At 36.5% G+C, this 27,127-nt stretch overlaps 2 protein-coding genes, 2 long non-coding RNA genes and 2 other non-coding genes across 12 annotated transcripts in view; 2 read left to right on the forward strand and 4 right to left on the reverse strand.

The window, feature by feature from the left end:
- ATP7 (copper-transporting ATPase 1) overlaps positions 1-22,345 on the forward strand; it is a 65,190-nt gene extending 42,845 nt beyond the window's left edge. For 4 of the 6 annotated variants that reach the window (XM_081975072.1, XM_081975074.1, XM_081975076.1 and 1 more), the window contains 8 exons: positions 2,021-2,158; positions 2,214-2,356; positions 2,872-3,115; positions 7,889-7,999; positions 8,059-8,263; positions 8,937-9,178; positions 10,955-11,219; positions 22,137-22,345. In XM_081975072.1, coding sequence (XP_081831198.1) covers positions 2,021-2,158; positions 2,214-2,356; positions 2,872-3,115; positions 7,889-7,999; positions 8,059-8,263; positions 8,937-9,178; positions 10,955-11,219; positions 22,137-22,254 — 1,466 coding nt within the window. In that variant the 3' untranslated portion in view covers positions 22,255-22,345. Of the gene's footprint in view, positions 1-2,020; positions 2,159-2,213; positions 2,357-2,871; positions 3,116-7,888; positions 8,000-8,058; positions 8,264-8,936; positions 9,179-10,954; positions 11,220-15,839; positions 15,896-22,136 lie in introns of all 6 variants that reach the window. The other 2 variants (XM_081975073.1, XM_081975077.1) reach the window with 2 other exon arrangements.
- LOC145726147 (uncharacterized) lies at positions 12,534-15,430 on the forward strand. The gene is made up of 2 exons (XR_014177503.1): positions 12,534-12,993; positions 14,016-15,430. It is a non-coding gene; the product is annotated as an uncharacterized LOC145726147 (long non-coding RNA).
- Positions 13,438-14,915, reverse strand: LOC145726146 (uncharacterized). Its single transcript, XR_014177502.1, has 3 exons — positions 14,789-14,915; positions 14,313-14,667; positions 13,438-13,604 (listed from the first exon to the last, which is right to left on the reverse strand). It is a non-coding gene; the product is annotated as an uncharacterized LOC145726146 (long non-coding RNA).
- A 17-nt stretch (positions 22,346-22,362) lies between the features above and the next one.
- The window catches only part of LOC145726112 (uncharacterized), a 134,741-nt gene continuing 129,976 nt past the window's right edge, over positions 22,363-27,127 (reverse strand). The window contains exons 13-14 of one of the 2 annotated variants that reach the window (XM_081975059.1): positions 24,585-24,650; positions 22,363-22,636 (exon numbers count right to left, since the gene is read on the reverse strand). In XM_081975059.1, coding sequence (XP_081831185.1) covers positions 22,605-22,636; positions 24,585-24,650 — 98 coding nt within the window. In that variant the 3' untranslated portion in view covers positions 22,363-22,604. Of the gene's footprint in view, positions 24,651-27,127 lie in introns of both variants that reach the window. The other variant, XM_081975058.1, reaches the window with a different exon arrangement.
- Positions 24,900-25,090, reverse strand: LOC145727348 (U2 spliceosomal RNA). The gene has a single exon (XR_014177868.1). It is a non-coding gene; the product is annotated as a U2 spliceosomal RNA (small nuclear RNA).
- Positions 25,813-26,026, reverse strand: LOC145727353 (small nucleolar RNA U3). The gene has a single exon (XR_014177873.1). It is a non-coding gene; the product is annotated as a small nucleolar RNA U3 (small nucleolar RNA).

Consider the following 27,127-nt stretch of genomic DNA (forward strand, 5'->3'; position numbering starts at 1 on the left):
TTCATGCACACCACTAGCGGGATTCTTGAAAGATTAACAAAATAACATTAGAAAATTCTCATTTAAAAATGTTCTCTTACAACCTATGTTTTACCTATTTTTCTTTTACTTTGAAAATTAGGTTAGAAATTGTAGAATGTATCCACAATTTTGCACTATACAGGGTGCTGCATTTTCGATGGTTTTATGGGGTACAGAGAAAACGGTAATAGATAGAAAAAAAGTAGCATACGAGTTCTGATCTCTTTTTCTGAGCTGAGATGACTGGCAAAAAGTGGGCGGCGCAAACTTCTTTTGTTTCAAAGATACGGGGGGTTTTAAAAAATTGGCAATTTTTGAACCTCTTCTGTATTTCAGTTGCTCCTAAAGTTATCAAAAAAGGAAGAACGGTTCCCGGTAGAAGTTTTCACGTAGAAGCCAATGGCGTAGTCAGTTTTTTTTTATTCCGTTTAGTTTCTGACATATGACAGTAAGTTACATTTTTTTTTAATGGAACACCGCCATATTTTTACGTCATTTAATTCTGTTGATGTTTACCTTTTCAGCGGTGTATTACAACATATAAGTTTGTAGAGGTTAATCCTATTATTTAAAAAAAAACCTTTGCTAAGCTAAAAAAAGGCCAATATCTAAAATACCCAACAAAATCGGAAATCATATAAACTAACACATCAGAAAATTAAATATTTTTAATAAATCTTATTAAAAATCTAAGTTACAAACAGTTTTACCGTCACTTTAATAAGAAAAGTGGCCATTTCTATTTTCTACTATTTTTAAGGTGGAAGTTGAAAAAAACTGTTTATAAACGACATGTAACATGTTAATATGAACATAGCCAAATTTTGTTTCGACTGTGGGTATTTTTATACATATTATTTAGCACTTTTTTGTTAAGGAAACGCTTTTTTTCTAATACCAAGATTAACGTTTACAAACTTATATGTTTTAATACACCGTTGAAAAAGTAAAAATCAACAGAATTAAATGAACTAAAAATATATAGGGTGTTCCATTAAAAAAAATATAACTTACTGTCATATGTCAGAAACTAAACGTAATAGAAAAAAACTGACTACGCCATTGGATTCTACGTCAAAACTTCTACCGGAAACCGTTTTTCCTTTTTTGATATCTTTAATAGATGTATAGAAGATATTCAGGGTGGCTACTTTTCATTGAAAAACCCTGTATTATTGCCAGAGGCCTCTAAATACGATTGAGAAACGTTTAAAAATTGACAGAGGCGTCTAGAGTCATGTTTAAATTGGTCAGAGGTCTATAAAACTGTTCCAAGTGCCATTTGCACCGACACATTTAAAGGCAGCCTAGTCTAGGTTTTAATTTCATTGTGACATTTTGCACGTGACCGTCACAGTCAAAGCATAAATTAGCTTGAGTGGGACCTAGGGTGATTTTAAATATACCGGTGCATCCCGCCATAAACTTTCTAAGAATTGTTTTAAATTGCCAGAAGTTCCTAAATACGACTGAAAACCTTCTAAACATTACCAGATTACTCTGAATGTGTCCTACACTTTTTAAGAATAATTGTTTATTTAAAATTTAGTACCTAGGTTATTAGTGAAAATGAACCAAAATATATTAATTCTTAATTATTCTATTACTGAGAATTCTATAGAAATGTTTGAATTGACCAATGGTGATGTCTGATTTCGAGGTTTCTATAGAAGTTATCTTTAGAATATAATTATTCTGCAGCGAAAGCTGCCTTAAACTAAATTCAATTCTCAAAGGAAAATGGACTTAAGGTCCTTTGAGTTAGCTTTAGTGGTTATCTGGTACATAATAAACACTGAGACAGAAAACTCAATGATTAATGAGCTAGAAAAGGATCGTTAATCATTTCGGCAGACGATTTCGATCGTCAGACATCGAATTGGCTTCAGGAATAACTATTCTGTAATTCGTTTTAATTACACAATCGACTACTTTTAACATTCTCTTATAAAAACTGTTTAAGTATAACTTTATTACATACAGTATTTGTACGTTTAAGGTGTTGGTGCTCTCAATGGTATCTTAATTAAGGGCGCTGGGCCTTTGGAAAACGCCCACAAAGTGAAAGCGATTATGTTTGACAAGACAGGAACTATCACCAAAGGCACACCTGAAGTAGCCAGAATATGGATGCATGGTAAGTGGTTTACCTGCTATGCTTCAGACGTAACTTATCATGGCTGGATTTTAAGCTGACAGCTACAGTCCGTCGCTGATTTTGGTAGCGGTTGGCTGCGCCGAAGCTAACTCGGAACACCCCATCGCTGCCGCCATTTTAAAATACACGAAAGAGGTTTTAGGGTGTGACATTTATGGAAGTAGCAGCAACTTTCAGGTTTGTGTGTAACGTTTTCTCAAAACTTATTTTTTGCTACTTTGAAATCAATAATAACACTTTTTGGATAAAATGTACTCCCTGTTCCTACTTTTGATGCCAGTTTCATAATGTTTTATTGAGGGACCAAATTTTTCTGTAATATCCAACAGTCGACCAAAGAATTGATGAAATTTTAAGGGTTTTTCAAAAAAAAATAAAACTTTTTCTCAACAATTTACAAACAAATAATAATTCAGTATTAAGGACTAAACGTCGTGGCTTCCTACATACAAATGACGTCACGCAAAAACGGCTCCTACGTCACGAGGCACGTCCCGTCGCCTAGAATTCCTACTTCTACTCAACCTCCCTTTTTAAAACTAAAACATTATATTCTCTATAACCCCTTTGGAACATAAATAGCTATAATATTAAAACATTTTCAGATAAGACCTATTACCATAAATTGGTATTGGTTATATGTTAAAATTGAGATATTTTTCAAATTTGACTGAAAATCGATAAATTTTCAGGCTGTGCCAGGTTGCGGGCTCAAGTGCGTCGTCTCCGATCTGTCGTCTTCCATAAAAAATGCCAAAAACAGTCCCGAATTATCCAGTTTTACTTCGCTAGTATCAGCCGGTAGTACGGGCAATTTTAAAGTGAACGGCGTCGACGTGGAAGTGTATCAGTCTGCAAATACACGGCTGGGACATTTGATTGGCATGGGAGATGCACCTGAAGATGTCGGTTTGGGAGAATACACCGTTATCGTAGGTAAGAACAGTTTTGAATTTACTTTTTTGAGTGCTAAATGTGGTAACAGTATCAAAATACTTTGCAAACTCCAGAGAACCTTCTTGTAAACTGGATAAGTATGTAATTGAAATATGTATATTGCATTTGACAGCTTCATGGGAGGATATTGACAGTTGTGACGTTTCAAACTTACTTTTGTCTGTTGTAAGTGTGGCAACAATGTCAAAATCCTCTCCATCGAGGTATCAAACTCCAGAAAACCTTCTTGTAAACTGGAAAAGATGATAAATGAAATTAATTGACAGTTGTGACGTTTCAAACCTACTTTTGTGTGTAATTGGTGCAACACTGTCAAATTCCAACTCAATTCATTGAGCTAAAACTAGAAAATCCTCTTGTAGGCTTGAAAACAGTATTAAAGAATGTATTGCATTTTATAGCTTTATGGGTGGGATTCTGACAGCTGTGACGTTTTAAACCTACTTTTATTTGTCGCAATTGTGGCAGCACTGTCAAAATCCAGTCCATCAAGCTGTAAAACTAGAGAAAACCCTGTCGTAAGCTTGAAGAGAGTATTAAGTAAATGAATTCCATTTTATAGCTTTACGGGAGAGATTCTGACAGCTGTGACGTTTAAACTTATTTCTGTCTGTTGTAAATGTGACAACACTGTCAAAATTGGGTCCATCGAGGTATCAAACTTCGGAACATCTTCTTGTAAACTGGAAAAGATGATAAATGAAATTAATTGTAGTTTATAGTTTCATGGGAGGACATTAACGGTTGTGTCGTTTCAAATTTACTTTGGTGTGTCGTAATTGTGGCAACACTGTCAAAATCCAGTCCATCGAGATATCAAACTCCTGAAAACGTTCTTGTAAACTGGAAAAAAGTATAAATGAAATAAATTGTATATTACAGCTTCATGGGAGGATATTGACAGTTGTGACGTTTCAAACCTACTTCTATTTGTCGCAATTGTGGCAGCACTGTCAAAATCCAATCCATCAAGCTGTAAAACTATAGAAAACCCTCTCATAGGCTTGAAAAGAGTATTAAGTAAATGAATTCCATTTTATAGCTTTACTGGAGAGCTTCTGACAGCTGTGACGTTTAAACTTATTTCTGTCTGTTGTAAATATGGCAACACTGTCAAAATCGGGTCAAAATTAAATAGATTGTGATTTACAGCTTCATGGGAGGATATTGACAGTTGTGACGTTTCAAACCTACTTTTGTGTGTCGTAATTGGTGCAACACTGTCAAATTCCAACTCAATTCATTGAGCTAAAACTAGAAAATCCTCTTGTAGGCTTGAAAACAGTATTAAAGAATGTATTGCATTTTATAGCTTTATGGGTGGGATTCTGACAGCTGTGACGTTTTAAACCTACTTTTATTTGTCGCAATTGTGGCAGCACTGTCAAAATCCAGTCCATCAAGCTGTAAAACTAGAGAAAACCCTGTCGTAAGCTTGAAGAGAGTATTAAGTAAATGAATTCCATTTTATAGCTTTACGGGAGAGATTCTGACAGCTGTGACATTTAAACTTATTTCTGTCTGTTGTAAATGTGACAACACTGTCAAAATTGGGTCCATCGAGGTATCAAACTTCGGAACATCTTCTTGTAAACTGGAAAAGATGATAAATGAAATTAATTGTAGTTTATAGTTTCATGGGAGGACATTAACGGTTGTGTCGTTTCAAATTTACTTTAGTGTGTCGTAATAGTGGCAACACTGTCAAAACCCAGTCCATCGAGATATCAAACTCTAGAAAACGTTCTTGTAGACTGGAAAATAGTATAAATGAAATAAATTGTATATTACAGCTTCATGGGAGGATATTGACAGTTGTGACGTTTCAAACCTACTTCTATTTGTCGCAATTGTGGCAGCACTGTCAAAATCCAATCCATCAAGCTGTAAAACTATAGAAAACCCTCTCATAGGCTTGAAAAGAGTATTAAGTAAATGAATTCCATTTTATAGCTTTACTGGAGAGCTTCTGACAGCTGTGACGTTTAAACTTATTTCTGTCTGTTGTAAATATGGCAACACTGTCAAAATCGGGTCAAAATTAAATAGATTGTGATTTACAGCTTCATGGGAGTATATTGACAGTTGTGACGTTTCAAACCTACTTTTGTGTGTCGTAATTGGTGCAACACTGTAAAATCCAACTTAATTAATTGAGCTAAAACTATAGAAAATCCTCTTGTAAGGCTTGAAAACAGTATTAAAGAATGTATTGCATTTTATAGCTTTATGGGTGGGATTCTGACAGCTGTGACGTTTTGAACCTACTTTTATTTGTCGTAATTGTGGCAGCACTGTCAAAATCCAATCCATCAAGCTGTAAAACTATAGAAAACCCTCTCATAAGCTTGAAAAGAGTATTAAGTAAATTAATTCCATTTTATAGCTTTACGGGAGAGATTCTGACAGCTGTGACGTTTAAACTTATTTCTGTCTGTTGTAAATGTGGCAATACTGTCAAAATTGGGTCCATCGAGGTATCAAACTCCAGAAAACCTTCTTGTCAACTGGAAAAGATGATAAATGAAATTAATTGTAGTTTATAGTTTCATGGGAGGACATTAACGGTTGTGTCGTTTGAAATTTTCTTTGGTGTGTCCTAATTTTGGCAACACTGTCAAAATCCAGTCCATCGAGATATCAAACTCTAAAAAACGTTCTTGTAGACTGGAAAATAGTATAAATGAAATAAATTGTATATTACAGCTTCATGGGAGGATATTGACAGTTGTGACGTTTCAAACCTACTTCTATTTATCGTAATTGTGACAGCACTGTCAAAATCCAATCCATCAAGCTGTAAAACTATAGAAAACCCTCTCATAAGCTTGAAAAGAGTATTAAGTAAATGAATTCTATTTTACAGCTTTACGGGAAAGATGCTGACAGCTGTGACGTTTAAACTTATTTCTGTCTGTTGTAAATGTGGCAACACTGTCAAAATCGGGTCCATCGAGGTATCAAACTCCAGAAAACCTTCTTGTAAACTGGAAAAGATGATACATGAAATTAATTGTAGTTTATAGTATCATGGGAGGTCATTAACGGTTGTGTCGTTTAAAATTTACTTTAGTGTGTCGTAATTGTGGCAACACTGTCAAAATCCAGTCCATCGAGATATCAAACTCTAGAAAACATTCTTGTAGACTGGAAAATAGTATAAATTGTATTTTACAGCTTCATGGGAGGATATTGACAGTTGTGACGTTTCAAACCTACTTCTATTTGTCGCAATTGTGGCAGCACTGTCAAAATCCAATCCATCAAGCTGTAAAACTATAGAAAACCCTCTCATAAGCTTGAAAAAAGTATTAAGTAAATCCATTTTATAGCTTTACGGGAAAGATTCTGACAGCTGTGACTTTTAAACTTATTTCTGTCTGTTGTAAATGTGGCAACACTGTCAAAATCGGGTCCATCGAGGTATCAAACTCCAGAAAACCTTCTTGTAAACTGGAAAAGATGATACATGAAATTAATTGTAGTTTATAGTTTCATGGGAGGTCATTAACGGTTGTGTCGTTTAAAATTTACTTTAGTGTGTCGTAATTGTGGCAACACTGTCAAAATCCAGTCCATCGAGATATCAAACTCTAGAAAACATTCTTGTAGACTGGAAAATAGTATAAATTGTATTTTACAGCTTCATGGGAGGATATTGACAGTTGTGACGTTTCAAACCTACTTCTATTTGTCGCAATTGTGGCAGCACTGTCAAAATCCAATCCATCAAGCTGTAAAACTATAGAAAACCCTCTCATAAGCTTGAAAAAAGTATTAAGTAAATCCATTTTATAGCTTTACGGGAAAGATTCTGACAGCTGTGACGTTTCAACTTATTTCTGTCTGTTGTAAATGTGCCAACACTGTCAAAATGACATACATTGTAATTTACAGCTTCATGGGAGGATATTGACAGTTGTGACGTTTCAAACCTACTTTTGTGTGTTGTAATTGGTGCAACACTGTCAAAATCCAACTCAATTCATTGAGCTAAAACTATAGAAAATCCTCTTGTAGGCTTGAAAACAGTATTAAAGAATGTATTGCATTTTATAGCTTTATGGGAGGATATTGACAGTTGTGACCTCTTTTTATTTGTCGCAATTGTGGCAGCACTGTCAAAATCCAATCCATCAAACTGTAAAACTATAGAAAACCCTCTCGTAAGCTTGAAAAGAGTATTAAGTAAATTAATTCTATTTTATAGCTTTACGGGAGAGATTCTGACAGCTGCGACGCTTAAACTTTTTTCTGTCTGTTGTAAATGTGTCAACACTGTCAAAATCCAGTCCACCGAGGTATATAGATATTGACAGTTGTGTCGTTTCAAACCTAACGGGTGTTAATAATAATTGTTATGGTCAGGTCGCCTAGGGATGACAATTGTCACAAAAAGCGTATGTCTTAGATAACGTTGCAAACAATTATTATATGATCTGTCAATCCGCCAGTTTGATTTCAAACCATATACGAATGGCGTTCATGCTAGAACAATATGAAAATCCTTTCTATCGAGATATCAAACTCCAGAAAACCTTCTTGTAAATTGGAAAAGAGTATATAAGTGAAACAAATTCTATTTTGTTGTTCCATGCGAGGAAATTGACAGTTGTGACGTTTAAAACCTACTTTGGTGTTGTGTAATTGTGGCAACCCTGTCAAAATCCAATCTATCGACCTACAAAATTATTCTTTTTTACCACGAAAAGACCTTTGGTTAATTTTTCACATGTTTTCCGGTACTGTTAGGTAATAGAGAATGGATGCGTCGGAACGGTATGGTTCTGCTACCGGAAGTCGACGGGAAAATGTCGGCTGAAGAAGAAGAGGGCAGGTCTGCGGTACTTTGCGCGATTAACGGTATTTAACCGTCGAATAAAAAACAAATGATTCAATTCAAAACGAAGGAAATGTTTCAGGCACTATTGTCTCGATGATCAGTGTCGCGGACATGGTTAAGCCGGAAGCCCACTTGGCCGTTTACACATTGAAGAAGATGGGACTCGAAGTGATCTTGTTAACGGGAGATAATCGACAAACAGCCGCTAGCATTGCTAGGGAAGTTGGAATTACTAAAGTGTACGCGGAAGTACTGCCATCGCATAAAGTAGCACGAGTTCAAAGGTACGCTGAATTAAAAGATGTTTGCTTATGTTGAGGAGGATTTGGACAAAACGTTTTGCGACATTGCCAAAATTTAAAAAAGACAAATATCTTTGCATTGCATGCAGCAGTATCATCTCTATGTTGTAATTTATTTTTTGTTCAAAAGCATTTTATTTTAACAATTTAAGTACGAAAAACACAATTTGACAACGCCGATGAACAAAATAACTCGTGCTGCATAAATTGAATGTACAGGGTGTTCCAACACAACATCCACCCCTAAGGGGCGTTTCGATACCACTAAAATGTCCAAAGACTCTGAAAATTTAAATGGAAAGGTGTAGTAAAAATCTCATAAAATATTCTCTACAAAGAATTTTCCTATTTAACTTTGGAGTAGTCCAAAGTTTGCTTCGTTTTTGCGGCATTTTAAAGAGCATTTTCTGTCCTGTAGAGTGTCCCAAAACAATGTTTTATTTAGTTTTCGGCCTTTTCGATAGAGGGCGTTTTTACAAAAATTGCATTTTCATCTTAGATGTCTCGAAAAAATCAAATGCAATGGTATAGCTTCCTATTACTTATTCCATAAGCAATCTATCTTTTCTTGATGTTTATTTCTAATAGAGTTTTGTACGATTTTTGTCTCCGATTTAGTATCTAACATTTTCCTAAATATAGAAAAATATTGTAGATACCAAAGCAGAGGAATAAAAGTAGCAATGGTGGGTGATGGTATCAACGATTCCCCGGCGTTAGCCCAAGCAGACGTGGGTATAGCGATAGCTTCCGGGACCGACGTGGCCGTCGAAGCTGCTCACGTTGTGCTCATGCGCAATGACTTATTGGACGTGGTCGCTTGTCTCCAACTGAGCAAAAAGACCGTGAATAGGATACGGCTGAATTTCGTTTTTGCCAGCATGTATAATTTGTTAGGTAAGTTTGTACCCGTTTAGTGTTTTTTTTCCATAAGATGACATATGAGTTACATTTCTAAATCAATAGAAACATTTATAAACATTAATTTTAAAAGTTTACAAAAGAAGAGAGAGTTGCAGTTTGTATGTTCAAATTCAAAGTAAGATGGGATGACACAAGTGAACGTTTTGAATATGATAAATTATTAAACAAACGTCACATTCAAAACAGAGTATAGTTGGATTTTTACCTTTTGAGAATGACGTCATCTTTTTACATCTTTGTTTCTCGCATATCAAACATGTGAAATAAACAATTTTAGCAAAAAAGGCACGTTGTTAATTTTGCCGTCCTGTCAAATTAAAAACGTTGACGTTTACTGTCACTTTGATTTAAACGAATATCAAAGGTATAAAAATGCTGCGCTACAATGAGAAGGCCCAAATGCTAATTCTAAATGTGCTGCTTTTTTTCGAGTATGAAAAGAAACCAAGTTTCCAGATGTCAGCTGCTCATTTTTCAAAGCATTTGTAGGTTAAAATTTGTGATCTAATTCCAGACATGCGTGTTTTTTCACCTGCTTGACGTCATTCTCAAAGGGTAAAATTTTGACTATATTAGCACAGTCATACTATGACGTCAGGACCACTAGCCGGGCCATTTTTAATTTGTTAATTGCGTTTGATTAAAAAAAGGTGTTTTTTTTTGTGGTTTTAGTAGAGTATGTACAGGATGTCCATTTTTCGACGCTTTTCCCGGTTATCTCAAAAACTACACAGGCTGGAACCAAACTGTTTGTGGTTTACTGTCCTACTGTTTTGTGAAACAAACGATGGTGCAAATAAAACTTTCGTGGTCGTCTTCGACTCGTTTCGTCGTCTTCGACTCGGATGATTTTTAAAACTACTCTCGCTCATGCTATTTGTTAAAACAAATTACTTAGAAACTCGTTTTTCCGAATTTTTCCGGAAAAATTAAATGCACTAGGGATATTACCCCCGACAATTCCACTCATGTGCAAAAAGTGCCATATAGATATACGTCATCAAAACACGGTTTGCTATCGGCTAATAAGGAAGGAAGAGAGTTTGCTAGCGGATAAAAAAATCGGATAAATTTTGCTGTTGATTTCATCGTTTCCACGGATTTTCACTTCATTTCTATTGTTGCAATGTCTCACCTTGAGATTTTTACTGGCACTGTCAATTTTGATTTTTTTTCGTATTGTTCTGGTTGTGGCTCGCTTCGGATAGAGTTCTACTGCAGAAAATCAAAAGAACCAGAAAAATGTATTTCTGCCAGTACAAGGCAGTCGCAGTCTTATTATATTATTGATTATATTCATGGAATTGTCTTATCAAATACCATTCGAGCTCAGATTTTGAACAGGATAATTTTTCCGCTTGTCTTCTCATACTATCTTTATGGTACAAAACTCGACCTGTTTGGCAAAAACACTCGAGCTGCGCTCTCGTGATTTAGTTACAACAGGTCTCATGCAGTTATACCACAAAGAAAGTGTTCTAAGACAAGCACAAAAATTATCCGGCTAAATCTGAGCTCTTATGGTATTGCCCCCGATAAAATTCGTCCTTATTACCTTATAACTTTGATGACGTCGAATTTCAATCTCGCTCAGTTCACATGTAATAGAAAAGGAACGACAAACATTACGTCACTGCCCCTAGTTCTGGGACGCACTTTACTTATATTAAGATACTTTTACAGTTCTGTTTCGTGTTTAGCTAATATTACAGAAATTAACCAACTTTGATAGAAACTCTTTTTTTGTAGGTATTCCTTTAGCGGCGGGCGTTTTCAGCATCGTAGGCTTTATGCTGGCACCGTGGATGGCGAGTGCCGCGATGGCGATGAGTTCAGTGTCGGTGGTAGTTTCCAGTTTGTTGCTAAAGTTGTGGAAGAAACCGACGCGACAGCAGTTGGAAACGGCCGAGTATTTGGCCAGCAGAGAAAGATGCAGCCTGGAGGCCATTTCGATACATCGCGGCCTGGACGACATCGAAAGTATCGCAGGAGGAAGCCCGACGACTTTGTCTAGGTATAACGGGAGACCGTGCCATAATTCCTATTAGTTTGTAGACGTTTGAATGCCCGAAGGGAATTAACAGGGTGACGGTTATTATACACGGTGTTTGGTTGTATTGGGATTTGCATTTACAGGGTCGACCAATTGATATGGATCTATATTACTGTCACTATCTTCTAAACTGTAAGATTACGAGTTTGGTGAAATGATAGTAAAGCTGAGGCACACACATTGTACTCCGTATGACCGGTCGAAAAAACGGTTCTCTTACAAAAATAATATTAGTTTTTAAAGCTCTACACAATGAAATTGAGTTCAACAAAGTTAAAAATGGCTTCAAGGGTTTATAATTAAACGTTCCAAGAATTGAATTTAATTTACGAAAACCTCTAGGGCCATTTTAAAAGTGTCGTAGACCTCTAAATGCTACGGTTATTAGGCTTCTAAAAAGTGCCAGAAGCTTCTACAAGTGTCCTAAACCTTCCCAGAACTGTTTTAAATTGCCAGAAGCTTCTAGGACCATTTTAAAAGTGCCAGAGACTTTTAAATGCTACTGACAACTTTCTAAAAAGTGCTAGAAGCTTCTATAAGAGTCTTAAACCTTTCCAGAGTTATTTTAAATTTTTAGAGGCTTTTGTCTGTTTTTAAGACCTCTAATTGCTACTCAGAACATTCTGAAAAGTTCCAAAGCTCTCTACAACTATCTTAAACTTTCCCAGAACTGTTTTTAGTTGCCAGATGCCTTTAAGACCGTTTTGAAACTGCTATAGACCCCTAAATGCTACTTTCCAAAAAGTAGCTACCTTCTAAAAAGCGCCAGAAGCTTCTACAAGTATCTTAAACCTTCCCAGAGTTATTTTAAATTTTCAGAGGCTTCTAGGACCGTTTTGAATATGCCAAAGACCTCTAATTGCTACTCAGAACATTCTGAAAAGAGCCAGAGCCCTCTTACAACTATCTTAAACTTTCCTAGAACTGTTTTTAATTGCCAGGGGCCTCTCTAGGACCATTTTGAAAGTGTCATAGACCTCTAAATGCTATTCAGAACTGTCCGAAAAGTTCTAGTGCCCTCTACAACTGTTTTAAACATTTCCAGAACTGTTTTAAATCGCCAGGGGCCTCCACGACCATTCTGAAAGTGCCATAGACCTCTAAATGCTATTGAGAACTTTCTGAAAAGAGCCAGAGGCCTCTAGGACCATTTTGATAGTTCCAGAGACCTCTAAATGCTACTGACAACTTTCTAAAAAGTGCTAAAAGCTTCTATAAGAGTCTTAAACCTTTCCATAGTTATTTTAAATTTTCAAATGCCTCTAGGACCGTTTTGAATGTGCCAAAAACCTCTAATTGCTACTCAGAACATTCTGAAAAGTTCCAAAGCTCTCTACAACTATCTTAAACTTTCCCAGAACTGTTTTTAATTGCCAGGGGCCTCTCTAGGACCATTTTGAAAGTACCATAGACTTCTAAATGCTATTGAGGACTTTCTGAAAAGAGCCAGAGACCTCTACAAGTGTATTAAACTCTCCGAGAATTGTTTTAAACTGCCAGAGGCGTTTAGGACCATTTTGACAGTGTCAAAGACCTCTAATTGCTACTCAGAACATTCTAAAAAGAGCCAGAGCCCTCCACAACTATCTTAAACTTTCCCAGAACTGTTTTTAATTGCCAGATGCCTTTAAGACCGTTTTGAAACTGCCATAGACCTCTAAATGCTACTTTCCAAAAAGTAGCTACCTTCTAAAAAACGCCAGAAGCTTCTACAAGTATCTTAAACATTCCCAGAGTTATTTTAAATTGCCAGAGGCGTTTAGGACCATTTTGAGAGTGCCAAAGACCTCTAAATGCTACTCAGAACATTCTGAAAAGAGCCAGAGCCCTCTACAACTATCTTAAACTTTCCCAGAACTGTTTTTAATTGCCAGGGGCCTCTTTAGGACCATTTTGAAAGTGTCATAGACCTCTAAATGCTATTGAGAACTTTCTGAAAAGAGCCAGAGGCCTCCACAAGTGTTCTAAACTCTCCCAGAACTGTTTTAAATTGCCAGAATCTTCTAGGATCATTTTGATAGTTCCAGAGACCTCTAAATGCTACTGACAACTTTCTAAAAAGTACTAAAAGCTTCTATAAGAGTTTTAAACCTTTCCATAGTTATTTTAAATTTTCAGAGGCTTCTAGGACCGTTTTGAATGTGCCAAAGACCTCTAATTGCTACTCAGAACATTCTGAAAAGAGCCAAAGCCCTCTACAACTATCTTAAACTTTCCCAGAACTGTTTTTAATTGCCAGGGGCCTCTCTAGGACCATTTTGAAAGTGTCATAGACCTCTAAATGCTATTGAGAACTTTCTGAAAAGAGCCAGAGGCCTCTAGGACCATTTTGAAAGTTCCAGAGACCTCTAAATGCTACTAACAACTTTCTAAAAAGTGCTAAAAGCTTCTATAAGAGTCTTAAACCTTTCCTTAGTTATTTTAAATTTTAAAATGGCTTTCGGACCGTTTTGAATCTGCCAAAGACCTCCAATTGCTACTGAGAACTTTCTGAAAGGTTCCAGAGCCCTCTATAACTGTTTTAATTTGCCAGTGGCCTCTAGGACCATTTTGAATGTTCCTTAGACCTTTAAATGCCTGTTGGGAACTTTTTAAAAAGTGTCAGAAGCCTCTGAAAGTGTCTTAAACCTTCCCAGAGATGTTTTAAATTGTCAGATGCCTCTAGAACCATTTTGGAAGTCCCAGAGCTCTCTAAATAAAACTTCAAATCTTCTAGAAATTGCCAGAGGCTTCGACAAGTGTCTTAAACCTTTCCAGAGTTATTTTAAATTTTCAGAGACTTCTAGGACCGTTTTGAATGTGCCAAAGACCTCTAATTGCTACTCAGAACATTCTGAAAAGAGCCAGAGCCCTCTACAACTAGCTTAAACTTTCCCAGAACTATTTTTAATTGCCAGGGGCCTCTTTAGGACCATTTTGAAAGTGTCATAGACCTCTAAATGCTATTCAGAACTTTCTGAAAAGTTCTAGTGCCCTCTACAACTGTTTTAAACATTTCCAGAACTGTTTTAAATCGCCAGGGGCCTCCACGACCATTCTGAAAGTGCCATAGACCTCTAAATGCTATTGAGAACTTTCTGAAAAGAGCCAGATGCCTCTATAGGACCATTTTGAAAGTTCCAGAGACATCTAAATGCTACTGACAACTTTCTAAAAAGTGCTAAAAGCTTCTATAAGAGTCTTAAACCTTTCCAAAGTTATTTTAAATTTTCAAATGGCTTTCGGACCGTTTTGAATGTGCCAAAGACCTCCAATTGCTACTGAGAACTTTCTGAAAGGTTCCAGAGCCCTCTATAACTGTTTTAATTTGCCAGTGGCCTCTAGGACCATTTTGAATGTTCCTTAGACCTTTAAATGTCTGTTGGGAACTTTTTAAAAAGTGTCAGAAGCCTCTGGAAGTGTCTTAAACCTTCCCAGAGATGTTTTAAATTGTCAGATGCCTCTAGAACATTTTGGAAGTCCCAGAGCTCTCTAAATAAAACTTCAAATCTTCTAGAAATTGCCAGAGGCTTCTACAAAGTGTCTTAAACCTTCCAAGAATTGCTTTAAATTGTCAAAAAGCTTCCAGATCCATTAAAAAAGTGTTAGTGGCTTCTAAATGCTACTGCCAACCTTCTAAAAAGTGCCAGAAGGCTCTAGTGTCATGTTGGAATTTCCAGAGCCATATACAAGTGTTGCTAAGTTTTCATTTGACTGTGACAATTTCCACATGACCTGTCACAGTCTAAGCGTAATTTAGCTTAAGTGTTACAACCCGCCATAAATCATCTAAGAATTGTTTAAAATTGCTAGAAGCCTCTGCAAAAAGCCATTTTATACTTGAAAAACGTCGCACAGTTCCACAATTCTCAATACTCATTCTGGCCTTGATCTGTTTAAAACATTCGTATTTATTTCCAAAAACTGAAAGTTTGACAACTACGCACTACTTCTCAGTTTGTCTTAGCTGTCCAAAACCTGTTTACTTTCTCAAAGTTTGGATTGTTTCCACGTAAAACGACTAGTTTCTTGTAAAATCTAAAGCATTTTGGCAACGTCGCTCTGTTCTAGAATTAGTCATTCGTATTTTTTTCCAAGTAGCCAACGCAATGTGTTGGTGGACATTTTCTTGTTTGCCTGGTAAAACTGAAAGACTCTTTTAACGACGAAATAAAAAGTTTTGGTAATTTTTGTCACTGAAGAACTTAGCACTTGCCAAAGGCAAATGGACGTGCGCAAATAGCATTGAAACCATACGCTTTTCTCTAATGACAATTACGTCAAATCGTCACCTTTCGATCCAAAGAATGTCACAGGACCCTTTTGAACATGACAGCCTGTATAATCTGACGACTTTCGTTAAAAACACCTCTAATAGAGGAAGTAGTGGATAATTTTTCTGAGATTCCCCAGTAACTGTGTAGAGCTTTAAAAACTAATCGTGAGAACTATTACTCAATCAAACACCTTGTACCAAAATTGCTGGCTTTGTTATGAATTTTTGTCGTGTAAAAGCGCAATTTTTTTTATTAAGAAAGGCATGTTTCAGCAGGTTGGAGCATGATTGGTGGGCTACGATACTGAATTTTTATTTTGTTTTAGAAAACTATTTGCCTGCAAATTTTTAGTTAACCCCGAAGCTTAATCGGTGTTGAATCGTAAGTGTACATAAAACTTTTCTTTTTGTACGTCGCTATATTTTTTTTATTTAATTTAATAATAACGCTGTCGTTTTGTTGCCTGTTTTTATTTTATGTGTTTGTGACAGTCCGGCACCTTTGCCAACCAGTTTTGTTCCCCACTCATTTATTCACGCTTATTTGCAACTAACAACCAATTAACTTACCAAACTATACTTGATCTTATTATGCATTTGAAAGTGAGGAAAGCGGACAGTTTATTAATGTTTTATCCGACAAAAAAGTTGGGACAACCCTCAAATCGTATTTTTTCTGAACTGTTTGGAAATCCTTGACCACGAGGAAGGTCTAAGATCTAAGGAAAGAAATCATTGGTCAGGGTCTGCAAGAAGCTTCTCTTGCAGCTCAGAACAGAGCAGGATGGAGAAATACGATCCGAGCAATAGAAACATGATGTCACCATGCTCTCCCGAGAGCAAAAAGGACAAGAGAGAGAGTTTTGAAATGTTGAAACATGGAACAGGCTGAAAGCATTTTAAAAGTTGGAAAATTTCTATTTTCGGAAATTTACCGGAAAATTCATGCTTAAATGAAAATTTTGATAGGAAAAGCAACTGTCAAACTTGTCATTGTTATTATCAAACTTATCATGCATTCTAACGAGATAATTTAAGACATCTATAACCGCATATATTTGCACCGTCGTACTTTAAGCCTAGCTTAAGTTAAGTGTGGTTTAGAGAGAGAGAGGTTAGAGTGTGACTTTTTTCACCTGTACTGTCACAGTCAGTGTTGCCAAACATATTTTCTTTTTCGGGGTAGAAAAAGACGATTAGAGCTGAGTTTGACAGTTTTGACGTTAGTGACAACTGTCACGTGATTTTAGAACCCTATTTAGCTAGAAGGTCACGTGACAATTGTCAAAATAACTGTCATACATTTCAAAAGACGTTTTATTATCAAATACTGCAAGAAAACGTTCCTAAACACTGATTTTTGCAACTTTAGAGCTGAGTTTGACAGTTTTGACGTTAGTGACAGCTGTCACGTGAATGTAGAACCCTATTTAGCTAGACGGTCACGTGATAATTGTCAAAATAACTGTCATACATCTCAAAAGACGTTTTATTATCAAATACTGCAAGAAAACGTTCCTAAACACTGATTTTTGCAACTTTAGAGCTGAGTTTGACAGTTTTGACGTTCGTGACAACTGTCACGTGATTTTAGAACCCTATTTAGCTAGAAGGTCACGTGACAATTGTCAAAATATCTGTCATACATCTCAAAAGACGTTTTATTATCAAATACTGCAAGAAAACGTTCCTAAACACTGATTTTCGCAACTTTTTAGTGACAGTTGTCACGTGATTTCAGAAAACTGTTTAGCTAGATTATGAAGTGACAATTGTCAAAATAACTGTTAAATCTCAGAAAATCGTCTTATTTCGAAAACTGTGTTACAATGTAATTCTTGCAAATTCTAGTAAAATGTTGACAATTCTGACAATAGTGACAGACATCACGTTTTTGTAATTGGTATATTGAACCATCCTGTAACTGTCCAAATAACAGAGTTATGGGCTGTCACAGTAAAAACTGTCAAAATCAAACAGTTTTAACAGTAAATAACTCACTTATTCGACGTTTTAGGTAAGAAAACGTTATATACGGTGGTCAAAAGAGAATTTCAACGGCTACAAATTTTGGTATATTGAAGCACCCTATAATTGTCAAAATAACCGAGTTATTGACAATACATTGGAGTAGGTTACAGGGTGATTCGATGAATTTTTAACATCCTTGTAACTTATTTTAAATTTCATTTTATAAAAAAAATACCAAATATGAATCTTGTAGATAATCCATCCATAATACAGGGTGTCCCAAATTTGAGCAAGAAACCAAACCTATAATTTTTTATTCGATTTTTGGAGTCTACGTCAAATTCTAGGCCTACTTGATGTAAAATGTTTGTATCGATATTCAATTGTTTTTGCTCTAGCAGCCTTACTTTGACCACCCTCCTCGAAAGCAAAAAATTCCCAATTTGAGCGAAATTTTTTTTTTTCAGAAAATCGTCCATAACACGCTTATTTGAAACACCCTGTATAAACACACCGTATAACAAAAGAAAGCTAATGAACGGGGCTATCACGTGACGTTGAGCGGGCACGATAATGTTCTCCCGTTTAGCCGCTAGAGGGCGTCAAAGTTGACTCTCAGTTTTTGCTCAATATCTCAGGAACGTTTCAGTTTAGAGGTCTGAAATGACCACAAATGTCCTTCGATGGGATACAACTTTTACCTTCTATAAATACCTTCAAGTTAATAGTACAAAAATGTAAAAAACAAATTAATTTTGAATTTTTAGATTTTCCAATTTTCCGGAAAATTACCGAACATTTTCTGGAAAAAATTCTATAAATTTAATTTTCAGGAAATTTTACATTCCTGGTTGAAGGTCCTGAAATTTCATAAGACAAACTCATAAAAGAGGAGCGGAAGACAAGATGGCCAATTGCAAAAGAAGACAGCCTGTAAGGTTTTATCAAAAATTGAGTTTTTTCTTGAAAAGTAACAGATAAGGTTAACATTTAACACTGTTATATCAATTTTTCGGAAAAACCAATTAAGAAACGGTCAAAAAGATCCTAAATTCGTATTTACTACCCACAAAATATAACTTCTTATAGTTACTATGTTAGAAGACTAACCAAATTAATATTTTTTTAATCGAAATCAAGCTTTTCCTAATTAACTAAATAGGTGTTTCGAATTCTACCAAAATTAGAATTTCTGATCATATACAGCGTGGGTTTATAATGTATGGAACAACGCACTATTCAATCAGCGCGCAGGGCATTTACTGTTTGCACAACTATTTTCTATTTTTGCCTTAAATTTCTTCAATGCCTGAGATCATAATCCGGAATTGTCCAAAACCAGACACATATTCCTCTCAACAATTGTCACACTGAAGCAAATTAAAAAACCGCATACGACAAATTCACAGTAAAATGTATTGACGTAACAAAAATGTAAAGTAAATGATCTGAATCTGACAAATAAGGAAGCAAACATCACAAGCCTTTAACCTTTCTGTTCTGCTTTGATTTTTGCCATAGAATAGTGTGTTACACACTGTCAATTTGGTTTTGTATGTGCTAGTGGCAGTGATGTAATAATTGTTCATTCCTTTTCCATTACATGTGAACTGAGAGAGATGACAATTTGACGTTATTGGTTTTTTTACAAATTTTCAAATTCGTGTTGGTTCGGGGCTAGCGCAGGGCTACGTTCAGGAATAACTCCACGTAATTTGACAGTGTGTCATCTGATCAACATATTAACGAATCACGTGACAAACTGTCAAATGACTTCACCGAGTGTGCACCGGCGATTTTTCTGAACGCAACGCTCTTGAAAATTGACAATTTTTTGATTGTTTGACGTTTGTTGACAGTAACTTTGATTTAAGTAAAACTTTGTCAAAATAACTGTCATACATGCTAGAAACGCGTCTCGTTTCGAAAACTGTAAGAAAACTGTGTTTAGCTGTAATTCTTGCAAATTTTGACGGTTTTGACATTAGGGACGGATATCACGTCGTTTTTAGAGCTAGGCAGTAACGTGACCACTGTCAAAATAACTCTCATAGTTCTCAGAAATACGTTTTGTATCGAATACTGCAAGAAAACTTTTCTAAACCCTGATTTTTGCAACTTTTGAACACAGTTTAATGTCAGGGACAAAATTGCTTGTCAAACCCACTTGGAGTGAGAAAATGAGAGTTTTTACCACATTTTTGAAATCCCTATTAAATTTCCTATCCAAATAACCTGAAAATACACGACAACATTTGGTACAGTCAGGGAGAAAAGCGCTATCAAAGTTCGAACTGTCAGAAACACAGTTTGAAAGAACAGTCAGGAACAAAATCGATTGTAAAACTCACTTGGAGTGAGAAAATGACTGTTTTAAACACATTTTTGGAATCCTCATTAAATTCACTATCCAACGACATGAAAAACTACTACAAACTTTGGTACAGTCAGAAAGAAAAGTGGTGTCAAAATTTGAACTGTTATAACCACAGTTTGAAAGAGCAGTCGGGAACAAAATCGATTGTAAAACACTTGGAGTGAGAAAATGACTATTTTAAGCACATTTTTGAAATCCTCATTAAATTTCCTATTCAATAACCTGAAAATACACTACAAAATTTGGTACAGTCAGGGAGAAAAGCAGTATCAAAGTTTGAACTGTCAGAAATAGAGTTTGAAAGGGCAGTCAGGAACAAAATGGGTTATAAAACTCATTGGAGTGAGAAAATGACTGTTTTAAGCACATTTTTGGAATCCTCATTAAATTCACTATCCAAAGACATGAAAAACTACTACAAACTTTGGTACAGTCAGAAAGAAAAGTGGTGTCAAAATTTGAACTGTCATAACCACAGTTTGAAAAGTCAGAGACAAAATTGCCTGTAAAACCCAGCTGGAGTGATAAAATAACTGTTTTGAGCACATTTTTGGAATCCTCATTAAATTTCCTATCCAATAACCTGAAAAACACTACAAAATTTGGTACAGTCAGGGAGCAAAGCGGTATCAAAGTTTGAACTGTCAGAAACAGAGTTTGAAAGAACAGTCAGGAACAAAATCGATTGTGAAACTCACTTGGAGTGAGAAAATGACTGTTTTAAACACATTTTTGGAATCCTCATTAAATTCACTATCCAACGACATGAAAAACTACTACAAACTTTGGTACAGTCAGAAATAAAAGTGGTGTCAAAATTTGAACTGTCATAACCACAGTTTGAAAAGTCAGAGACAAAATTGCCTGTAAAACCCAGCTGGAGTGATAAAATAACTGTTTTGAGCACATTTTTGGAATCCTCATTAAATTTCCTATCCAATAACCTGAAAAACACTACAAAATTTGGTACAGTCAGAGAGCAAAGAGGTATCAAAGTTTGAACTGTCAGAAACAGAGTTTGAAAGAACAGTCAGGAACAAAATCGATTGTGAAACTCACTTGGAGTGAGAAAATGACTGTTTTAAACACATTTTTGGAATCCTCATTAAATTCACTATCCAACGACATGAAAAACTACTACAAACTTTGGTACAGTCAGAAATAAAAGTGGTGTCAAAATTTGAACTGTCATAACCACAGTTTGAAAAGTCAGAGACAAAATTGCCTGTAAAACCCAGCTGGAGTGATAAAATAACTGTTTTGAGCACATTTTTGGAATCCTCATTAAATTTCCTATCCAATAACCTGAAAAACACTACAAAATTTGGTACAGTCAGAGAGCAAAGAGGTATCAAAGTTTGAACTGCCAGAACCACAGTTTGAAAGGTCAGAGACAAAATTGCCTGTAAACCCCAGTTGGAGTGATAAAATAACTGTTTTGAGCACATTTTTGGAATCCTCATTAAATTTCCTATCCAAGAACCTGAAAAACACTACAAAATTTGGTACAGTCAGGGAGAAAAGCAGTATCAAAGTTTGAATTGTCAGAAACAGAGTTTGAAAGGGCAGTCGGGAACAAAATGAATTATAAAACTCACTTGGAGTGAGAAAATGACGGTTTTAAGCACATTTTTGAAATCCTCATTAAATCTCCTATCCAAATAACCTGAAAATACACTACAAAATCTGGTACAGTCAGGGAGGAAAGCAATATGAAAGTTTAATTGTCAGAAACAGAGTTTGAAAAGGCAGTCGGGAACAAAATAGATTATAAAACTCACTTGGAGTCAGAAAATGACTGTTTTAAGCACATTTTTGGAATCCTTATTAAATTTCCTATCCAAATAACCTGAAAAAACATTACAACATTTGGTACAGTCAGGGAGAAAAGCAGAATCAAAGTTTGAACTGTCAGCAAGCAAACCTTTGCTTTGTGTAATGCCTGCTTTAGTTGTACCGTTTGGCTCCTAGAGGTCGTCAAAGTTGACTCTAGTTTTTTACAACACTTTAATGACTTTTCCTTAATCTGTCGGTAATCATCAGTAGTTTTTTAAAAATGTTTAACTAGGGCACTTAAAATCTTGAGAACCAATCTAAGACATAAGTAAATTTCAATATTACGTCACAGTTAATGTCGTCACTGCCACTTCTCCTGGGAAAGACAGTAATACTTAACGCTTGCATGTCATTAATGCGCTATTATTGCTTTTCTTAGTACTTAACTACTCGAATTTGTAAGCATTATTTTCTTTTTGTAGTAAAACCTATTTTTTAGATTTCTCGGCAAAGACAAGACCACAAAGCAACGACTACTTTCCGAGACTGACGAAGAGGCTTCCATAGGTTTCAGCCACAAATCCAGGGACTACGACGTGCAACAACCGCTTATCTAATCATTTTGTTATTTTACCAAACTATTTGTTACTTAATGCTCCACATACAACGTACGAATATACCTGAATAAATTATATACATTGTTTCTTAGCTGTTCGTTTCTTTTTCCTTGGTAAAGTCTGAAGTTAAACCAATCCCACAAAGTTATCAGCAAAAAAAACTTATATTAGGTTGAAATACTTATTCTGAGAAAACAAACCAAAATTCAAATATCCTTAGCAACAAAAATAACAAAAAAATAAGCGATTCTTAGTGGAAAATAAACAAAAAAACTAAAATTTTTAACTTATCAAATAGTAAAAAGAACGGTTGGACTTAGAGCTATGGAGTAAAAGACCTTCTAAGCAGTCTAACCGACCCGCTTTGTTGTATTTCCTCCACCTAAAACATAAAAGGCTTAAAAAAAAATGAAGCAATTTGATGATCTAAAATAGACCGACGATCTCTGCAATGCAATTTGTAATTGGTTTAAAAACTACACCCACTTTCTACCACTACAACCGCAAAGCAACTAAACCTAGAACCTTGAGGAATTCATTCACTTCTTAATGGTGACAGATGTACTGCGACCTGATTAGATTTATGGTACCCCTCTAAGGTTTTCTTGTTCATAGCAGCCCCTCAAGATTTAGTTCCTTTAGGAATTTCAGGATCTTGAGTGGGTCTGTTCGAGGTATTTCTTCCACAGCCAGCCAGTGGTGGGGTGTTTCTGGTTCTTTTACGCAAAACCTGCAGGTACTGCCCTCTTCTAGGCCTAGCCTCTTTAGGTGTTCTCTGAGTCGACAATGACCCGTTAGAAACCCCGTTAATGCCTTGAGACTAATTTTGCTGAGGTTAATTGGTGTCTTCGATCTTGCTCGGTTAAAATTTCCGAGGAGATCTTTGGTCCTGGAAGTCTTTGCCAGTGCGTTGCTCTCAGTTATTCTTCAGCTTTATTAAGTACTTTCTGGACATATGCTTTTCCAAGGCCGCAGAATGGTTCTGGCCCGATCAGTGGCGCTGATGCTCCTTTTCGGGCCAGAGTATCTGCTTGTTCGTTACCCTCTACTCCGACGTGCCCCGGAACCCAGAGGAGGGTTACCTTGTTGTTCCTTCCTAGATCATTGAGCTTTCCTAGGCACTCCAGAACCATCATCAAGTTTATGTTAGATGAGCTCAACGCTTTGATGGCTGCTTGGCTATCAGAAAGGATAGCAATTTCCTTGTTCCGGTATTTCCTGTCGAGGTTGAACTTGAAAAATGCTAGGGAACTGGCCCATGGGTTCAGAGTATTTGGTGCGAGGCCCGTAGACTCCTGCTCCAGTCCCCTCGGGAGTTAATGGGTTACAACCCCACATCTTTCCCGCAATGTTCCTGCACACCATCAGTGATAACCATACCTTGCTGGCAATCTTTTCTATATGGCGGTTCCAGATAAGTTTTGAGTCTAGGGTAAGTCCTAGATACTTAACCTCTTTCCGCCATTCTAAGTTTTTGTCGTTGAGGCGGATATTTCTCAAGTGCTGGTCTTGTTCTCCTGGTGAAAGGTTTTTGGTTTTTGATGAGTTGATTCTCAATCCCACTGATAAACACTTCTGGTGGTCTCTAGCTCCCTTTCTACGAGATCACAGAGGGTTCCATCGAATTTACCTTTGGCCATAATGACTATGTCGTCAGCATAGCCAAGACAAGTTACTCCGTTCCCGGTAAGAATTCCGAGAAGTTCGTCTACTACCAGACTCCACATTAAGGGTGGACATACCACCTTGTGGACATCCTCGATTTGTGCTGATCTGAAAGTTGTTCCCGCCCACGTTTGTTTCAGCGGTTCTTGTAGTCAGCATTTGGCACATCCACCTGGATGTGGTTCTGTCTATTCCCTTGTTTGTCAGGGCCCTTTTGATTGCCTCGTGAGAGGTGTTATCGAATGCTCCCTCTATGTCTAAGAAGGCGGATATAGCCATTTCTTTGTGCTCGAGTGATTCTTGGATGTTTACGGTCAACACGAAAAGAGCGGTTTCTGTTGGTACAGTCAGGAGGCACCCTCTCCAGTATCTCGGTTCTAATATAGTTAGCTATCATCTTCTCCAGTGTTTTCAGGAGGAAGAGGTACAGATTGGTCTGAATGACTTTGGGAGGATGGGAGTCCCTCTTCCCCACTTTAGGGATGAAGGTGACCCGTGCGCCAGCTTAAATCTGGCTGCTTTGATAATAAACATACCTCCAGTAATGAGCAAACAAGACATTGTTCAATAATTGCAACAAAAAAATCAGCCGGATCATCCACAATCAAGCAAAACAATGAAAGCAAAAGCAGGTAAAATTAATTTTAGCGGGCATGCTAACTTACTAGTACCAGCAGAACGGGTCCTGAGGGTGTAAGGGCTTTGTGCTGTTTTCTGATCGTTGGTGTCTTCTGAAATTAAATAGTTATTTAAGATACTAGTGTGTAATGTTGAAAATAAGTTACGCGAGAAACATTTATACCACGAGGCCGTCAGGCCGAGTGCTATAAATTATCGCACGTGGAATGCTACTTTGGTGTAAAAGCTCACTGAGAAAGAGGATCTAACCTAATTTGACACCTAACCCAAAAAACAACCAACTGAAAGTTTTACTTTACAGTTAATCAATTACTTACTACTACAGTTTTACGTTAAATTACTTAAAATGGGCCAATCCCGGCGGTACTGCAATACCGGGCCAACCCGCGACAGAGGTGGAGCAAGCCCCTAACCTCCGTCAATTTCCAAAAATCAGTTTAATATACTGGTCCCGCATGCGGGACGTATCAGATATTAAGCTGATAAGAACAGATACTACACTTTGATCTTAGCCAAAAGGCCGAGAAGCGATAACGATTTTAATTTTAAATTGCGAGTCTATAAAATGATTGTAAGGGAAAGAGTTACAAAGGCACGGTGGCTCACTCTGGCGGTAGTAAATTGCATTCAGCTATCATCTGACATATGATTCTCTTGACGATATGGCGGTAAAAATTTTATCATGATCTGTTAGTCATACTGTTGTGATGAAATCGATTTCTTTTGATTTATAAATCATATTGTATCCCATGAATACACTCTTGCGCTTTTCTAATAAAAGCTTATACGAATCTAAAAGCTACCTTAGCTCCTTTATATTTCTGTACTATCTGCTCGTTAAGTTGAACCTAAAAATTATAAAGAGAACTGTGCAAAATATACATTTTATGTAATAATGCTTCATTTCACAATGGGTATATTTTGAGAAGTAAAGGTTACCCTACTGGTTAAAATTTGATCGATTTGAAGAAGACACTGTCATACGAATATGAATAAATTAACGTAACGTCGAAATAAGTTGAACTAGTTTGCTATCCACATTTTTGCGATGTATGATTGCTCTTTTACTTTTAAGCCTTATCTGCCTTATCTCTACTACGTGTCTACAAAGTTGAAAATTGCGTGCCCAATAAATAAAACGTGACTGAAAACAAAAATACTCTGCCATAAAACGGGTAATCAGCTGCGTTCTGTCACGTATCAAAGATAAGCAACTAAGATGCCTAACACTTCTGTTAAATTCTATAAAACACAACCACTCAGACTGCCTCGTTTCCATCCCCAACCGCAAGAAGCGATGGTTGAACGATCATCGAGGCCCACTGATCCACCGTGAAGATGGTTCAGAGACATATCTCACGCTCAAGAAACGAGACTTCGTCTCATCCTCATGGTTGCGATAACTCTACTTGTGAGTAGAGAGTATGCGAAGATATACTACAGAAATGATCCTGTGAAGTATGATCTTAACATTTCTTCTGCAAAAATAGTTTATGAAACAGCTTTTTCTGTCTACAGCGAAGAGAATTTGTAGGGGACTCGCTCTGTTGTTCAAAAGTTGAACCTAAATACACGTTTTCTGCGTTCACCAGCTTATGGATATTTAAGTGCAAAATAAGTATCCTTACAAACACCTACGTGTGTGAAACTGTATGTAACGTGATCATTGTTACATTAAAAATGTTTATCTACTCCTAGCATGGTAATCATTCATTACATAGCTCATTTTGAGTTACGTAATGAGCGATTTTACCGCACTAGTGCGATAATAATCGATTTTATCGCACTAGTGCGATAAAACAACTTTAAATGAAAATTTCTGCTGTAATTGTTTATTGAATTTAAACATAACTTTGATAAAACCATGAACAGACCTATCTTAAATAATAACTATATTTTACTTTTTATAAATATTAAAAGTGAAATGAATTCCTGAATTAGAAAGTTCTTGGATCGAATTTAATTTAACACTTTTTCTTGAAAGGGACTCTTTATGTTCTTGGTCTCGCACCAGGTGACAAAACGTTGATACATTTTTTCATATTTCTCCTTTGACTTGGCAGGCAACAAGCCAATTACCACGTTTGCGGCAGCTTCTTCAATATCTGACGGAAGTTCTTCAGACATGTTCATAACGAAATGCACTTTTAAAAATATGTGACTGACACTGTTAAATTGTCGCTTAAGTGATATGTGGAAACAAATGGCCACCATAGCAACAACACCAAAACAGTACAGCGTAGATGACAAAATTTAAGGGTAAAGCTACGTTTTCCTCCACGGTCGCCAGTCGTCAGCGACCGCGACACGGTAGCTGCTACCAATTCGCTAGACCTGGATTAATGTAATTTAAGTACAACTGTTTTCCTACAAATTCGCGGGTCGCTGCTACCAGCGAATCGTCGCCAGTCATTGGTCGCCAGTCGCTTGTCTCGCCCTAGAGCAGTACAGTCGTTAGTCGCAGCGAATTTAAATTTAGTTTCATAAAGTTTTATCCAGAAATGGATGGATTTATCATTGAAAAGGATGAACAGCTTGTTCATCTGATCAGTAATAACCCAGAATTATA

Source organism: Ips typographus, linkage group LG3 (genome assembly GCF_016097725.1).
Source record: "Ips typographus isolate SLU linkage group LG3, UJ_Ityp_2.0, whole genome shotgun sequence".
Taxonomy (NCBI): domain Eukaryota; kingdom Metazoa; phylum Arthropoda; class Insecta; order Coleoptera; family Curculionidae; genus Ips; species Ips typographus.